The sequence below is a fragment of the Chroicocephalus ridibundus genome, chromosome 7 (assembly GCF_963924245.1).
Source record: "Chroicocephalus ridibundus chromosome 7, bChrRid1.1, whole genome shotgun sequence".
Lineage (NCBI taxonomy): Eukaryota > Metazoa > Chordata > Aves > Charadriiformes > Laridae > Chroicocephalus > Chroicocephalus ridibundus.
In genome coordinates, this window is record NC_086290.1 from 1,414,191 (window position 1) to 1,432,141 (window position 17,951).

The window sequence follows — 17,951 nt, forward strand, 5'->3', positions numbered from 1 at the left end:
TCTAAAGTGTGAATTTGACTCGTGTATTTATTGTTTTGCCTAGGCTTATTAATACAAGTTCCTTCTCTAAACAATACCTTATGAAATACATTTTTAACTTTTTTTCCGGTAGCCTAGATGCAGGAAAAGAAACCCCAAGAAAACGTTAAAGCAAAATAGAAACCAGCAGTTAATTTAAGGCTAGCAGATTTGGTGTGAGGAATTAACTAATATACCTTCTTTTAAGAAAAACGACATGCACCATAGCTACTTTGTTAACAAAACATCACGATCCACATCAGGAAAAAAAAACAAAAACAAAAAACCAAACCCAGAACAATTTCAAATCAAACTATAACTTACCCTGAAAAGTTACCCACTCGCATGTTTTACCGACCACTTACTCTTAAGAAATACAAGGGGAAAGGAACGCCCCCTTCCGTATTTTTTTCAGGATATACAGTATAAATATAGTAGGAGTCATGCCATAAAACTATATGCAAAAATTGCACACTATTATTGCATGCGTGTTGTGATACTACATGCCAACGAAGGTCCGCTCGCCCCCGTCGTCCCCTGGGTCCTACTTACAGCGCGGCCGCCGCTGCCCGGGGATGCTCCTGCCTCCCGGCGCCCCCGGGGACCACAGAGCCCGGCACGCCAAGGGCTGGGGGGGACGCGCTCTCCGGCCCCCCCTGCCCTTGCCAGCAGCAGTTCCAGCTCTGCTCGGCAGCTCCAAGTCCTGCCGGGTTATGTAAACCGATCCGAATTCATTTTTCGCAGTTTGGGCGGCAGGTTGCCCTCCATCCTGCCGCCGCCGCCCGACAGCTTCTGCAGCTTGGGCGGGAGGTCGGCCACCGACTGGCTCATGGGATCCGACATCATCTTGGTGGTTTTAGACACCAGTTTCTCCTCCGAGTTCCCGGGGACCGAGCTGATCCGCTGGAGTTTCATGGGTAAATCCCCCATGCTGTAGGCCTTCTCAGAGGTGGTGGAACTCATCCTGAGGAGTTTTTTGGGGAAGTCTTCCCTCCCGGTTATTTTCTGCAGTTTTGAAGGCAGTTTTGTGCCAACTTCGTCGAGACCATCCAGGCACTCCACCGAGTTGTTCCTTTCCTTGCTGTTGCTGACAGCGGGCGCTATCAAGGGAGAAGACATGAGCAGCATCTCCTCCTGCTCCTTCACGCTGTAGGGTGGGGTGGGCACCTCAAACGTCGCGTGGAACTGGGAGTAATCGACTTTAAAGAACCCCTCTTCCAGGGAGATAACGGGGAAGAAGCGATGACCCCACAGCACCTCGTCCTCGGTATAGGATGTCCTGGCTTGGCACGTCATCCCTGCAACGAGCAAGGCAGAAAAACTCCCACCAGTTATGGACAATTGTGGATGCACGTAAATCCTGGGGGGGGGTTGAACATTTCAGTGAGACGTATTTTTTGGTTTTAAATGCATAAAAGAAAAGGCATTGGCATGCCTGCCATTGACACACAGTAGCTCTTAAACTGTCCTCCTGAAGGGGAAAGGCGCCAGCAATAGAGGAAGGAGGGTAAGAATAATTCACACCTACCACCGTGGCCGCTTCTGCAGGTGCTGCTGACAAAGGGAACTGATAACCCCAGTATTACATTAGTGAAGTAAAGTTGGACTTGTCAGGATCTTAAAGTATGACTAAGTTATTCCATGTTTCCATCACACTGAGGAATGCACGCGGAACCAGACCCCACGCTTTCTGCATCCCATGCGCAAACCAAGCCCGTGTCGGCGCATTGCGACCCACCAGCGAGCGGCAGGGATGTCCTACGAAATACACGAATTCCTCTTTAAGGGCTTCACCAGCAACCTGCTCACAGAGCCCTCGCTGCCAGGCTGAGATCCAAGCTTCAAATAATTAGAAGGGGAGAAAAAAATATGACAAAGCGGCACAACGCTGCCCTTGCCCTTCCTCCGCCGCCTCCCTCCTCCCGAGCGCCCAGAATGGCGCATCCCGGTGACCCATCCGGACGCGGGAATCAGAGGGAAATGATGACGGTGGATCGCTGGAGGCTTCTAGAAGAAATCCTGCTGCTCCTTGTTTTTTTATTATTTTTTTTTAAATGGCATCTGTAGCAATCTGCAAATAGAATTACCCTGCCATTTTATCCTAGTATAGCAAACTGGAAATGTGATGTTTGGTTTTCAGGAAGCTGAAGCTACCTCTGCAAACACCCCCCTCTGCTTAGCTGGCAAGAATGCCTCTAAGTCAGGAGAAAATGGAAGGAAACTTGGGAAGGCACGAGAAAAACGACAGCGGGGCTTGTAGCGAGGGGGAGCGGGGGATGGATATGTGCCTGGTGACATACAGCCAGAAAAATAACATTTTATTACACTTTATGTTACCGCTAATGGAACCAAAGTTTTAGTTTCGCGCAGTGATTTCCACTCCTAATACGTCTGAGTATACCACAACGCATAAAACTCTGTCTTCTGTTTTATCTCTTCGGAGCAAAACATGAACCCAGGGGTTTTTTTGCACTGACCGTCGCCCCCACGGCCCGGGCAGGCGCCGCGCCTGCGCTCCCACACCCGCAGGAGCATCCCCCGGCGCCCAGCCCCGCACGGGACAGCATTTCATACTTACGGGGTACCTTCACCCAGTCACCTTGTGTTTCAGTTCTGTTTACTAAGTGAAGTGGAAGCAATCACGCACCTAATGGGTGTAGGGAAAAAAAACCAAAACCCTGCAATTTTTAGAAAAATGGTAATTAGAGTGAGCACTTCTTCCATCTGTGTCCTTCACTCTGCAGCCGCTCGTTAGCCGTGCCTTCCCCGCCACAGCCCAGACCTTTCCCCCTCTGCTCCTCCAGACCTGACTTCGGAGGGAGACCTCATGAGCCAGCGCCCGCGTCTCCTCCCGCACGCGAATGGCGGGAGCCAGGGATGGAAGCGGCTCTGCCGCGCCTGGGACGCAGATGGCTGGTTAACTCCGCTGACCTACGCTTCAGATAACAAATCGCTTGAAATGCAAGTCTCCCTGTACAGGGAAGTTGATAATCATGGCCATTGCTGTGTCTCAAGCTCTGCTGAGGGCGGGGGCGCTGCCCCTCCGGCATGATCCCGTGGGGACGCCGCCGGGGCCACACAGCGGCCACAGCAACGCGGCTCTGCAGAGCTGCCTGCTGGGCGGAAACCCCCTGCACGGCTGTTTCTTTGAGTTGGCAACACACACAAAAATAATTAAGCTTTATTGTAAAAGATGTGCTATCAAAATGCCATGGGGGACGTGTAAAACGGGGAGTGGGGGGAACCCACGGATCAGAAACACTGCCAGGGCTCAGGGAAAGGGACCAGCGCACAGGACAGGCCAGCACCTGCATCCCCATTGCATCCACATCCCCATCCCCATCCCCATCTTCATCCACATCTCCATCCCCATCCCCATCCCTATCTGCATCCCCATCTCCATCCCCATCTGCATCCCCATCCCCATCTGCATCTTCATCCCATCCCATCCACATCTCCATCCCCATCCCTATCCCATCCCCATCTCTCCATCCCATCCCACCCCCAAGAGATGCCCCAGCCGATGCTGCTGGCCCCAGGCAATGCTGTGCTGGGCTCTCCCATCCCTGCCAGCCGCTGTGCTGCAGGGCTATTTCTGCCTCCTGATCCATCATCCTGCCTCTCCCAAACCTGCTGCTGCCAGCAGGCTTTCAAAGGACGAATTTTATCCCTGCTTCCTATCGAAAAAATGTATTAGCTGAAGGAATTAGGAAGATCAGCTTCACATTTTGTTGCATTGATGTAACCCCTTGGAATCTCCCTGGAGAGACAAATATTTGCAGGTATATAATTTTTCTTCAAAATCAATTTATCTTATTCACTAACAAACGCGAGGGTGCAAATTATTTAATAGCCTCTCAAGATAACAGCAGCAACTAATACGCTCGTCATTACAGGGGATACCTGTCATGCTAAGCAGCCGCTGCAAAGAGGTGCTAGCGTGCTCTGAGCAGCCCTGGGACAAGAAATCAATTCTCCCATTTTCCTCCAGCTCCGCCGTGTTTCCCGGCCCTTCCTTCCCCTTCCGTTTCCTCAGCAAAGCCTCAGACTCCAGCTATCGGCTCTGCGGGCCCTCGCTGCTGTGAGACACTGGGGCAGGCAGCTCGCAGCAGCCCGGCTGTAACCATCGCCTTTGTCTTCTTACAGCGCTAACAACGGAGCTGCAGAAGGCACTCGGTGACCGGGGCCACGATCCACATCCTTGCGCAGAACACGCAGCAGGTGTCTGCATCCCGCACCGTGTCCACATCTGCATCCCACACCGTGTCCCTGCCTGCATCCCACACAGTGCCCGTGTCTGCATCCCGCACCGTGTCCCTGCCTGCATCCCGCACCGTGCCCGTGTCTGCATCCCGCACCGTGTCCACGTCTGCATCCTGCACCGTGTCCACATCTGCATCCCGCATGGTGTCCCTGCCTGCATCCCACACCGTGTCCAAGTCTGCATCCCACACCGTGTCCACGTCCGCATCCCGCACCGGGAGCACCTCATCCCACTTGGAGCACCCAAAGCCATTCCGTGCTTCCCCCAGGAAGGGCAGGATGAAGCCCAGCCCCAGCAGGTCCACACACCGCCTGCAGCATCACCGCGGTGGGGACAGACACGGCTCTGCCCCGACCCGCACCCGCAGCCGCCGGGGCAGCAAAGCACCCACCGACAATCAGCCGGCATCGCCTCCTTTTCCTATAGAAAAAGCAGGAGCAGCTGGGCACAACCCGCCACCGACAGCCCTTCTCGGTAACTACTTCGGGATTATTTTCCGGTACTTAATGCTCGGATAAATACGGGCCCTTTATTTTAAGGCAGAAGTAGTTTCTTTCTGGCCTTTCAAACCTCAGAGGCGTAAAGCGGGAGGTGGCGGGCAGCGGGGCGGGCGGCTGACGGACACCCAGCAGGGGACCGGGGGCTGCGGTGGCCATGGGCTCGCGCTCAACAGCCTCTAACAGCCCAGGCTAATAAGTTTTCCTCTCCTTCTGCTGGTATCAAAGGCTTTTTTGGTTGGTTTTTTTTTTGTGCTGTTTCTCTTTTCCCGAAGAAGTCATTCATCAGCAGGGTAGGCAGCCAGCAGATCCTTCGATGCCTCCATCATGTTAATGGGCCTGTTAAAATTTTACCAAGTTGTCTATATTATTAATATTCATTTGCCGTATAAATTTTAAACTCCCATTTGGAGGCAAACACGCTGTATGCAGTGCATATAATTAAAAAGCCATCCATTTGTCAAAGGAAAAGGTTTCGATAGGTTTTGTTCATCGCTCCTTCCAGCGGGAAGTGCTCTCCGGAGCCGTGGACGGCCGGCGATTGTAAGGCACGTTAGCAAAGCTCTGCCCGCGTGAAAATCACAACCACCCACCTGAAAAGGAGGTGAGTTTAGGCATATATCCCAGCATAAAACCCAAACCAAGTGTCCGATTACAACACCTCTCGATTATTTCAAAACTAGAGGCTGTAAAAGCATTGTTCGTTATGTCCGAGGCAGAGATCCTCACCCGGCAGCAGGGCTCCCCAGGGGACAAGCAATGCCATTTTGCCTGAATTCCCCGTATTTTTGCCAACCTCACTGCTGGGTATTTGGGGCCACCCCTACCCAGCTCACCTCCCGCTGCTTCCAGGAATTGTATTCCTGCTGCACAAACCAGGAGCTGACTCCGTGCTCAAAGCATTACGAATAATGAGCTTAAAGGAAGGCAAGGGCAAAGTTTTGGGACTCATCTCCCCTCGGGCAGAGGCTGGAACGGCATTAAAGAAAACTTTAGTATGAGATATTATTAGAAATGTTGCTACTGATTAAATTCAGCCATTTACACCCACCCGTAGTGCCCTGGCATCCCCCTGCAGACTCCGGCACGTAACGCCACAGGCCGTAACACAGGAAAATCCCAGCCATGCCCATTTAGGAAAAATTTCCAATTTTTCCTTAGATAATGCACAGCAGAGCAGCTCTGGAGGACGAGCACGGGTTAAACCGATGGATTTCTTTCCCCGCGTTTGATATGAAAGTATCTTTCTTTTTTTTTTTTTCTTAATAACCATGCCTTCTCCTTTCAGCATTCACTCCGTCAGAAGCAAGTGCTATCACTGCAGAAAAATGCATCTATCTGTCGTATCATAAGTTATTAATTACAAATTGTTATTTCTAATGAGGTAGAACTCTTGGTTTTAGAGCCCTAGCCGAGCTGAAAAAGTGGATGCAATTATCCCACCCCCAGCCAAGCTGCAAACTAAGTTTTTATTTTTCCCTGTCTCTGGCTACGGCAGGTTTAGGCTGAATATTCCCCTCCCAGGGAACACCAGCCAGAAACGGGTTGTGCAAATGCTCGGACACAGCTGACAGCTCAATAAACACGCAACGCAGAGGAGGTCTGCTGGCACTGGGGTGACGCTGGGGTCAGAATTCCCCGGCATCTGAAATCCTAATAATTCAGTTAATGAGCCTGATACCTGCTAGATTCCCCACAGGGTAAGGCCAGCTCCCCGGAAAGGCGAAGGCATCCCAAAGGACAACGGCTATGGCCCCCAAACCCACCACCAAAAATCCAGCGTCACCTTGCACCGCCCAAAGTCCCGTCCTGTGAATGTTGGCCACGACGTCCCCATCGCTGGCTTTGGGTGGCGATGGGCACCACGTTCCCGCTGAAGCTGGATGTGGACAACCCGTCCTTCATCCCCACGCCAGGCTCAATTACAGCCATTACCGTGATTAGCGCTGGCTGTAGACACTCCGCGTGGCCTGAGGTGCCCACGCACACGGTCCCTCCTCAGGCGGCCAGAGAATGGCCAAAATCCAAAGCATCCCATGGCTGCCACTCGCTGCCAGCACCGCTGGGAGCTGCCTCCCCCAGTTCATAAAGGGGGCAGATGGAGGACAAAAAAAAATCTGTAAATAAGCGTTTTGACTAATTCCATCCTTTAATAACCCTCGAATTATGTCTAAATTTCTAAAGCACCCAGATGGAGCTGGCTGTATTCAGGCAATTTCTAGAACTGGGAATATACTGCCTTGAAAAAAAAAACCACAGGCGTGCAGTTGTTGATACGGGCCTCTTGCATTTCACCGAGAAGTGGGCTGAGAGTTGACAAATCATAGATCACTAATAAGCTTTTAACAGCCCCCCCGGAAAGTTTTCAGAAGCCATTTAGGGATACAAAGGTTATACGGCCCTCTTCTCTCTCTCCAAGGTAATGCCAGGAATTTCCCCTTAAATCTTTTTGCATTTCTGGGCTGCAATTTTCTGGCCAGGGCCTGGGCGCGGGGACAGCAGGAGGTGTCCTTCTTAACGTGGAAACACGGGAAAGTGAATCTTAACCAGCCAGGGAAAAAAAGAGAAGCATTTTGGTATTACGACGAGTCAACAGTGCATTGTCCCAAAGGCCACCAAAAAGGGGGATCTTGGCATCCCACCCGCCAGGACGGCAGCAGAGAGAAGCCTGCCAGCAAAAGCCACCCGCAAAAACGCACAAACACAAGAAACGTGTGCTGATATTTTGTCAGATGTTTTTCTTTTTTCTTATTACGAGCCAGAGCCCTGCATGCTAAACCACCTGCATCCATGCCGGCTCCGGGGCCCTGCCCGCGCCGCCGGGCGGCTCTTCCCTTCACACGCTTTGCTGGGCATTTCGGGGGGGGGGTTGCCTCCCTTAAACCTGCAGTTTACCTCTAAAGCCTCAAAAATAACGTGTTAAAAATGAATCAGCCAGCAATGTTAAATTAATTACTAAGAATTAAGGTAATTCACAACTGCAATCTGAGGCCCATGAAGGCAAGAGCCCAACTTGATGTGAGACCTGATATAAAAACCCACCGGACCCACCCTGCCCTCTTGCAGGACCAGGGGAAGAGTTACAGCTGTAGGGAAAAAAGGAGCTGTGTGATTTCCCCAGCAATCTCTCCTCTTCCAGGACTGTAGAGGAAATAGGGGAAAGAAGAGCTGGTTTTATCGCATTTAGCTAAGTAAGAGCGTGATGCCCAGATGTTAACACCTGGCCCCCGCGCCACCCCGGACCTGAAACGCCGACAGCTGTCCCGGTTCTGCGACCACCAGAAAATGGGAGCCCGAAAATGGGAGGTCAGAAGCAGAGCTGGGAGCGAAGGATGCTCTCAAGCTTTTCCTCTCCGTGTTCGTTGCCGCATTATTTTTTAATGTGAGTTAAAACGACGAGCTGCACTCTGCACGGCTGGGAACGCACAGCCTGACGGAAGGGGTTGTGAGCAGACAGCAAGCGCCGTCTCTAAACTCCACCACTTCCCAGCTATTTGGAAAGAACAGCTATTTTTAGCTTCAACATTTTCCCATCGTAATTTCAGGGGGTATTTTTTTATTAAATTTGATGATACTGTGAAGCTCCATAAAACTTCCTGTCCGTTTGTGGTTGCCAGCCTCTGCCGCTGGCTGCCGTCAGCCTCTGCCTTAGTGCCCCGGTACTTTCACAGCCTGGTTTTCTTTACGAGAAGGGAGATGGGCAGCCCCCCTGCCGTCTCTGCATTTAATGCTTCTGATTACTTTTGAGGTAATATTTCAATAAAAAAAAATGCCTTTTTGTTAAAGAGAAAAAAACCATGGCATTTCCTGAAATGCAAGAGACAAAGAGCCCTAAAGGGAACAACTGCAAAAAGGTGCTCCATGAACGCATGAAAATGCACGGAGCCAGAGGGGAGAAAGAGAGGGGGATGAGGGCACTGCTAAGAAGAAGAAAATAGGGCAGATTTTGATAATCGTGGGTAACCTGAGGTTTTTCTTTCTGTAACAAATGAACAGATACACTGCCCTGTTTGTTCTTGCGCAATTGTGGCCAAGAAGGCCAATGGTCTCCCGGGGGCATTAACAGGAGCGTGGCCAGCAGGTGGAGGGAGGCCATCCTCCCCCTCTGCTCTGCCCTGCCCCGGGGGGGCCACAGCTGCAGCTCTGGGCCCAGGGCTGGGCTCCCCGCTTCCAGAAGGACGGGGAACTGCTGGAGAGAGTCCGGCGGAGGCTGCGGAGATGCTGAGGGAGCGGAGCATCTCTGTGCTGAGGACAGGCGGAGAGCCCTGGGGCTGTTCCGCTGGAGAGGAGCAGCCTGAGAGGGATCTCCTCAATGCCCAGCCACAGCTACAGGGCGGGGGGCAAGAGCGGGGGGCCAGACTCTTCTCAGTGGTGCCCGCGCACAGGACAAGGGGCAACGGGCACAAACCGGGACATGGGAACTTCCAGCCCCACAGGAGGGAAAACTCCTTTCCTGGGAGGGTGCCCGAGCCCTGGCCCAGGCTGCCCAGAGAGGTGTGGAGTCTCCTGCTCTGCAGAGATCCCAAACCCGCCTGGACGCGTTCCTGCCCGACGGCTCTGGGGGACCCTGCTCTGGCAGGGGCTGGGACCGGGTGACCTCCAGGGGTCCCTGCCGACCCCGGACGCTCTGGGATTCTGTAAGCTTACCTCTGGTTTTGTAGGTCGTTAACACCAGTAGGTCCTGGGATGAGACAGAAAGCAAAGCAGCACCCCTATGGATCAGCTCCACAAGAGCCGCATCCCTTTTCCATAGCAGAAAGAAAAAGGGGGAAAAAAACCAAGGAGAGCCTGCCGTTGCCCAGAGCCTGTGGTACCAGCAGAGAAGATGCCAGAGCAGAGGTCCGGGCACATCCTCATGCACCCACTCAATACACAAACTGCTGGGACAGACGGATGGACGGCGGGTGACGGGTCCTGCGGGTGTCTGACACACAACGGGGCAGGGAGAGCATCCAGCTCCTCAGGCGAGAGCATCGTTTCTCTTGAGATTTAAGTCTGCAGCAGGCCCTTCTAGAACACTTAATGCTTAATCACCACTTACCACTGAAATATAGAAACTGCCCCAAGAAAAGGAGGTCAGAGATTAAACAAATTCAGCCTGTTGGCAGGAAGGGAACCAAGGGAGCAGAGCAAGGCGAGGAACGCAACGCGCACGGTCGTGCAAGAGTCAGACATCAGTCTTACGCTAAACACTTTAATTTCTCATCGCAGAGAATAGCAAACCCAGGGTTCTGCTCTGCTACTCAATTTAGACACGTTGTTTATGCTCCGGCGCTATAAATACCTCCCTGGTTTACTCAAACTGTGCTGTTCTCCCAGGCGCTATCTTGACACTTAAAAAATAGCAGTGACAGCCAAGGTATTTTTCTTATCATCCGGTCCTCTTCTCAGGGTAATTTTTAATCACTCACACACACATAGTTTTCTGACGTCTTGCAGACAGCTCATCTTGATGCTTACCAGGACCGCGGCTGCCCGTCATTAGCACAAATTACAGCAGGTTTCGACAATGTCATCAAACCTGCGCCCCCAGAGCCAGGCAGCACCGCGCACGCTACTGCTGCTCCCGGGTAAAGGAACGCAACAGGCTGCTGCCAGGCGAGCTCACCTCCCTCCTTTCTATTAGCCACTTAGCCCAAAAAAGGGGGAAAAATAAAAGCACGGCAGCCTTCAGCGCTCAGCCCGCAGACGGCTGCAGCAGAACCTGCCATTCTTTCGGAAAAACAGAGCCAGACGCGCAGTTACCGGAACAAAACTGTCTAACGCACGTTTAATGCAGCGACAGAAATTTATGCTATCTGAGAATCTGGCCGGGTATTTTTACTATCTCTTTTTCTTTTTTTTGAACAAAAACCCCCATATTATTCCGAGAGACTCCGATCCGTTCCCTTCTCCCTGCGTGCAGGCGTGCGTCAGGGCTGATTTCAGCCCCTTGGAGCAGAAGGGGTTTTTTTGCAGAGCCATCTGCCACATTCCCGTTTTTGCATCATTTCCCTCCTACCGGGATGTTATTGAACGAGCAGCCGCAGCACCAAAATGGACGTATTTAATTCCCTGCTCCGTGCAGCTCTCTGCTGGGATGCACCGGGAATGGCGTCGGGCACAGGCAGGAGGAAAGGGACAGAGGGAGGAACAGGGGACGGTCCCGGGGAGATGCAACGCACCCATTCTCCCGGGATGGGGATATTTACAGGATGCTCACACTCGGAGCTGGCGACACTTATGAAGTGGTACTCTGACATACAGTAGAGCTGCCCACCCACGCCCTAACAAAGCACAGCGGATGCTCTCCAGACCCCCCTCCAGCCTCCAGGATTCTCTCAGTTTTACTGATAAGACAGTCCTGTGATAACTGTGCTCACGATAAAGTTTTCAAAACAGAGCTTGGAGCAGACACAGAAGGCACACTGCCGGCAGCAAAGGGCACCGGAGCCCTCCCGCCTCGGTGGCCCTGCCGGGAAGGTGGGGGTGGCCCCGGCCACCTCCCCAGCCCCAGCCCGCGCACCGCAGCCCACGTACGCCCTGGACTTCTGCAGAAATTCCCATGGCTGTGGGCACACTGCAGCTGGCAAGGGGACATCTTGGATAACCCAGTAACTCTTTGCAGCTCCCCAGATTATTGTAAAATAAAAGTGCTTTCTTTAACATTAGTCTGGTGAGGAGCGGCTGAGGGAGCTGGGGGTGCTCAGCCTGGAGAAGAGGAGGCTGAGGGGAGACCTTCTCGCTCTCTACAGCCCCCTGAAAGGAGGGGGCAGCCAGGGGGGGTCGGGCTCTGCTCCCAAGGAACAGGCCATGGGACAAGAGGAAACGGCCTCAAGTTGCTCCAGGGGAGGGTTAGGATGGATATTAGCAAAAAAATTTTACACTGAAAGGGTTGTGAAGCATTGGAAGAGGCTGCCCAGGGAAGAGCTGCCTGAATCACCTCCTCGCCCTGACTGCTCACAGAAAAGCCCGGGGTAGCTGCCTCTGGGCTGGATTTCTCTTCAAATGGCAAGTACGCAATTCAAATCTTGCAGTAAGCATAACAAAGCTGGGTTCTGCAATTACCGGAGTTCTGGCTCCAAAGCGCAGCCAAAAATGCAGTGTTTTGATTTGCAGCACAACATCACTGCGCATCGGGGATGCTGGGGACGAGGCACGGGAAGAAGGGATTGCTTTGTTAAACACAGTTTGTGGTCAGAGGAAGCCTCAGGAAAGTACAGCCAGAGGGAAAGGTCAGGGAATTCTGCCAATCGGACAGGTAGAAAAGGAAAAAAAAAGGCATTTAAAATAAATAATTATTTTCAAATGAGAACATTTTAACTATGAGGCATGAAACACAAACGCAAGCCCCAGCCCTTCCCTTTGAATACGCGGTTTCTTCAGCGGCCCCGTGCTCCTCCAAACACCCACCCAGCCATATGCCGCCGAGCACCAAAATAGAGCTCTTCAATCTTCAGGGGTTTGGCAGACCTTAAAAAAAAAAAAAATAATCTGAAGAAGCATTTCCCGTTAGAGACTGCCTTCCTGGGATGGAAAAACTATTTCTCTTCATATCGAAAAGCAGCATTTGCTGGTGCTGTACCATACGGCTGTATCCTACGTGGATTTTCGGGCTCCGGGTTACACGAGCATCTCTGCCTGCAGCGAGGAGGGAGCAGGGCAGTGGCGTTGGGGGGGACCTGCTGCAGCACGGGCGCCTCCTTCCCAGCATCCCAGCATCCCTGCCTGCATCTGCCCTGCAGGAAAAGGCTCTCAGGGGATGCCTGGGAGAGTTATATTTAAATATACCATAAACCTGGCAGGCAGCTTCTAAGCTGAAAATAATGTGCCGTTTGGTATGAACTGTATCAATAGAAGGATGAAATGCAACTGGGAAATAAACATCCCTTATTTAGCGTTGTTGGTCTAACACACCTATTAATTTCCTGAGTATCTTCGCAACACTGAACGCTTAAAGGCAACCGATTCATCCCCAGACCTGCTTCAAACCAACCTGCCCCCGTACGGGTGTGAGTCCTGCCCCTGACCTGCAGCTCTGGCTGGCCCGTGGCCGCTTCAGACAGAAAGCCCAACGTGGGACACCCCCGTTCAGACCCCGAGCCCCCGGCGAGAGAGGGAAAACCTCATTCCCTGTCCTCTCCCGGTGTACGAGTATTTAAAAACTGTGGTGAGGACGGACTGCCCTAGTGCTCCTGTGTGCCCCAGAGGCACCTCGGGGCTAGAGCCGGGGGTGACGGCGGTACTCAGCTGCTGGAAACCAGGGGACAGCCCCCAAAGAGAGGGGAGATGGGCACAAATGACCTTTGGGACAGGGGCTGCCCACAGCAAACCCACAGCAACCGCCTGGGGAAGGGGGCTGCCTAACGCTGGCAACCCGAACAACCCCAAACCACCCCCTTCTGTGCTGAGGGACTCTTCGGCTCCTTTCTGCTGCGCAGATAAATCCCCACGTTATCTTTAAACCCGCTTTCCTCGCTACAGCTCTTTCACCCGCATCTATCTGGGCGCGCCTGTCTTGCACTTGAAGCATTCAGAGCTCCCAGCTCCATCGCCAGCATCTCCCAGCCTGGTACAGCTTCTGTCATGTATTTAAAATTAATGCACAGCGCTTAACACAAGATCCCTTGAACTAAACATAGCATTTGCCGCACCGTCTCCGGTTTTAGCTGACAAACATTCTTGCAAACATGTCAGGCACGCAGAATTTCCCAGGGAAGGGATGCATCAATTCTGTCAGCGCCGGGAAAATGAGCATCGGGCTGGACTTGACAATCTCTGGGCTGCAAAAGTCTCTTCAGGAAACCAGACACGCCTTGTTGCACCATGCATATATATATGTATACACACACCATATATATATATTTAGGAAACAAGTTATGCCCTTCAACATAGCACTGCGTGCCCCTTGGCAGGAGAGTGGCCTCAGAGGTTGCTACAGGGACCCGAGCGCCAGCATCAATTATCTCTACTGGGTTTTAATGCTACGAGTTACACTTAAATTACAGCAAAGCCACAAAAGCAGCAGTATTTGTACAGCTCTTTCAGAAGCAATCCGCAAGAAGAGCATCCGTGCAAAGGCCGGGAGAAACGGGATGCTTCTCCAGGAGAAGCCAAGGCCCAGCCAGGTGCCCACCCAAAATACGCAGTTTTAAATAGTGCTCTGAGTCCCGGCAGCTCCCACGGAAAATAAACACAGCTGCAGGAAGACGAGTGGAAAACCAGGCAGCATATCCTTGCAAATACAGTCGTTCATTAGGCTTCATTTCCTGAGAACAGTTTCAGGTTTTCATGAAAATTGTACATGTATATATGTCCAGAAGTGCCTCTGAGGTTTCAAAATAATCACGAACTTTAGCAAGAAGAATACCTTAAACCCCCGGATTTTCTCACCTCTGTGCAGTAATTTGCTAACGGTGTCGCAGGTAGCTCCTGGAATACGTACGAGCGTATGCGTCTAAGCCAAGAGCTATTTCCGTTTTGGGAGGTAATGACCATTCCCTCCAGGTTTCTCCCCTTCCCTGGCGCGTTGTACGCCCTTCACCGCCGGCGGGGGACCAGCTTCAGCGAGTCTGCTCTGTGCCCCTTGGCGAGGACACCGCGCTGCCTGGCTGGAGTCAGATGCTGCATCTCTCAGCCCTGAGCGAGGAGGCAAAACCATGCCGTACCCAGGTGTGATCCCACACGCCCGCGCACACCACGGCTTGCCTTTGATACCAGCTGGGCAGGCTCCGCTCCGCCCGACCGGCTGGGAGTGCTCTAAAGGCTAAGGTTGAAATGGCAGTATTTTTTAAGGATGTTTTTTAGCATTACTTAAGAGGAATGCAATTGCTGTAATTTTCCTAAGGGCCATGACTGAGCCCCGGGCAGCCGGTGGGGCATAACTGGGTTTTATTCCTCCCATCTGAGCAGTCGTGGCTACTAAGAGCGGTGAAGTACGTTGCCCATTACCTTGGGTTGTCAGCCTTCAAAGACGGGGCTCACTCAGCAGAATCTCACCACGCCAGTCCCTGGCCAAGGCCAGTCTCTAACCCTGGCCTGGTGACGGACCGTTATCTTTAAGGCAGAGACAATGGAAGACAAAAGATGCTTTTCTTGGAAAAGCCACGGGACTACTTCACTTCCTCCTTATTCCTTAGAAGAGAGCGTGCGTGGCTACTATTGCATGGCTGCTGGCTACATGAAGCCACGCACCATGCTTTCTTAGTAACAAAGACAATCGTAAAATGGGCCAAGCACAGAAGGAGTCACGCTCTCTTGTCCCCGATGCCTGCGGCACAGCTTCGGCAGCCTCAGGTGAAAGCTTGGGAGAAGAGCTCGGGTGGCCAAGGGTGGGCTGAGCCCTCTGGACGGTGAGTGGGGGCACCACTCGCCCTTCTCCCACGCAGAGGTGCTCTGCAACCTCAGCCCTCAACCAACAAGGGACCCCGCGGCCCCTTCTACCTCAGGATGGAGCGGTGGGAGTGGTAATGCAAGGAGTGAGCAGGAGGCCACCGCAGGGTACGGTCCTGGCCCAGGTCCCCACAGGAGCCAGTGAAGAGCATCCCTTTTCCATGTGCAACTGGTCCTAGGGGTGAGCGTTATTTCTTGTTAGAAGGATTTTATCCGGGTGGTTTGGAAGCAGGCTTAGACCGGAGCTCTCAACACGTGAGCAGCTTTAAGACAAAAAAGAAGCTAAATGAGACAGCTCACCCTCAGCGTTCCTGCCCAGAGGTGCCCTGATCCATCCTTCACCGTCCCCTCCTGTACCGGCCGTCACACCCCCTGCGTGGAGGTCCCTGGAGGACCCACCCATAACCCCTTCTCGTGGGATCATGGGGGTCTGCAGACCTTGTGCCACCCTCTGGAAAGGTCACCTTTCCCTTGGCAGAGAGGTGTCAACTTCTCCGTCCTCCTGGAGAAGCCGTGGTGGAAGGTGGCTGGTGTCGGGGTGAAGGACCTGAAGAGGTACAGGGACCACCCGGCAGCTGCCGCCTTCTCTTTGAGTTAACGTACTGGGTCAAGGTCTCAATGGTAAATGTAAGGAAGATTTAAAGAAGCCTTACCACTTGTAACCAACGAAAACCAGGTTTTTCCACAGATTTGAGATGTGCCAATCAGCCTACCGAAATCTAAGGTCTCCCCTTCCTCCAGTGTGCGGAGCATCTTCCCGTTACCTCCCCAACCAACTGAGCTCTCACCCCTCTAATCTCAGGCCTCCAGGCAAGCTTTCACAAAAGCCTCTTCATGCATTCAGTAATTTTGCGTTGGTTTTTTGCCCTTGGCAATCTATTTGACTGATCTCTACAGATGATACAGGTGCACTCGTATCACCTGGTGCACAACATTTCAGAGCTGTGCCTTCATTTGCAGCATCATCAAACCTCTCCCGTATTAAAATAAAAAATCCCAAAATAAAACAGTACCAACATTTCCTGATGCAAAGGCAGGAACGGCAGATAAGGCTCAGAGTTATTGAATGCTGTTTTCTTCATATGGCCCCATCTTCCATTACGGTTTATATACAAAGCATCAAGAAGATAATATAGCAGAAAATAATTTCCTGCGGCGTGCACAGGAGTGAGACTGTTACAGCAGTCAGCGAAGGTTAATTAGTGACTATATATATTGCAATGTGATGTACTTGTTATTTCCATGTGCACCCCAGGAGAATAAATAAGCCACAACTCAAAGCTGTACTGTACAAATAACCATATGCCTACGAGGAGTTTCTAATTTTATCTACAACCCCTTTTCCTTACATTCGAATTGCACCCATATTAACTCTCACCGGGCTAGTTTCAAATCCTGTAAGTCTGGGCCCTTTTTGACCTTTTGGGGAAAATCAGGCCTTTTCTTTCGGAAAATTCCAAAAGCCAGTCAGCATTTTTGACATTTCCTTGTGAATTTTGTATGTTATTCTTTGTGACTTCCAGCCCTAAATTGCAGTCTACTGCTTTTCTTCTAGGAAAAGCCCCGTCGGGCTGCAGAGCCGCCTCCGCACCTTCCTACAGGATGAGGCCGAAGGAGTTAACACGAAGTGCTCAGCTGTTCAGATGGCAACTGCCATGAAAGAATTGTTCAAGTTCACCAGCTCCCATCGCTGGTTCAGCTTTAGGAAATGTGAACAATAAATCCAAGAAGGTACTGAGAAAGCCTTTGATGAACACAGAAAACCTAGCAAGCTTTTCTGGGCTAAGTAGTTTTCCTAATTCAAAGATTTGCTAATTAATTCCCAAAACATGCTGGTGGAACTGGTCAAACCCTCAGGGCTGGGGACCTGCCATGTTGCCAAGGGAGGCCGGAGCGTTGGCTTTGCCCATGGCTGCTGGAGAGACCTGTATGAGCATGGGAGAGATGGAGAGGTGGACGAGGAGGGCAAGAGCTGGAGATGGATGGGCAAGAGAGGAGGAGGAGGAGGGCAAGTGAGGAGGAGGAGGAGGGCGAGAGCTGGAGATGGATGGGCAAGAGAGGAGGAGGAGGAGGGCAAGAGCTGGAGATGGATGGGCAAGAGCTGGAGATGGGATGGGCAAGAGAGGACAAGGAGGAGAGCAAGAGAGGAAGAGGAGGAGGGCAAGAGCTGGAGATGGATGGGCAAGAGAGGAGGAGGAAGGTAAGAGAGGAAGAGGAGGAGGGCAAGAGCTGGAGATGGACAGGCAAGAGAGGAGGAGGAAGGCAAGAGAGGAGGAGGGCAAGAGCTGGAGATGGACAGGCAAGAGAGGAGGAGGAAGGCAAGAGAGGAGGAGGGCAAGAGCTGGAGATGGACAGGCAAGAGAGATGGAGGAGCAGGGCAAGAGATGGATGGGCAAGAGAGGTGGGGGAGAAGGAAGAGGAGGAGGAGGAGGAGGAGAAGGAAGATGAGAGGCTGCCAGAAAGTTCTCACTTCACCAACAAGTACTCTGAAAAAACACCAGCACCTTGAAGCACTCTATGGAAAAACACTCCCCCTTCGCCCCCCACCCCAATTCCTGTCTCTCTTGTGATACCGTTATACTCAGGAATTCTACACGGCAGGCACAACCGCTGCCAGGACTGCGTGAATTCTCATTCTTTGCTACGGAAGAGTCATTTAAATGCGTTGCAGGTTTTTCTTTTGAGAAATACAGCTTTTTAACCAACTGATGGACGCAACTCTTTGTGCCACATTACAGATGTGCTACGTCCCTGCCCAAGCAGGGCCCGACACCTCGCGCCCGCACTGTGGCTCCTGCTCA

General features: G+C 52.1%; 1 protein-coding gene across 1 annotated transcript in view; it reads right to left on the reverse strand.

Annotated features, from left to right (window-relative positions):
- Positions 1–202: 202 nt before the first annotated feature.
- KCNJ3 (potassium inwardly rectifying channel subfamily J member 3) overlaps positions 203–17,951 on the reverse strand; it is a 51,064-nt gene continuing 33,315 nt past the window's right edge. Inside the window, exon 3 of the mRNA XM_063341565.1 lies at positions 203–1,316. Within this exon, the coding sequence (XP_063197635.1) occupies positions 730–1,316 (587 nt within the window). The 3' untranslated portion in view covers positions 203–729. The remainder of the gene's footprint in view (positions 1,317–17,951) is intronic.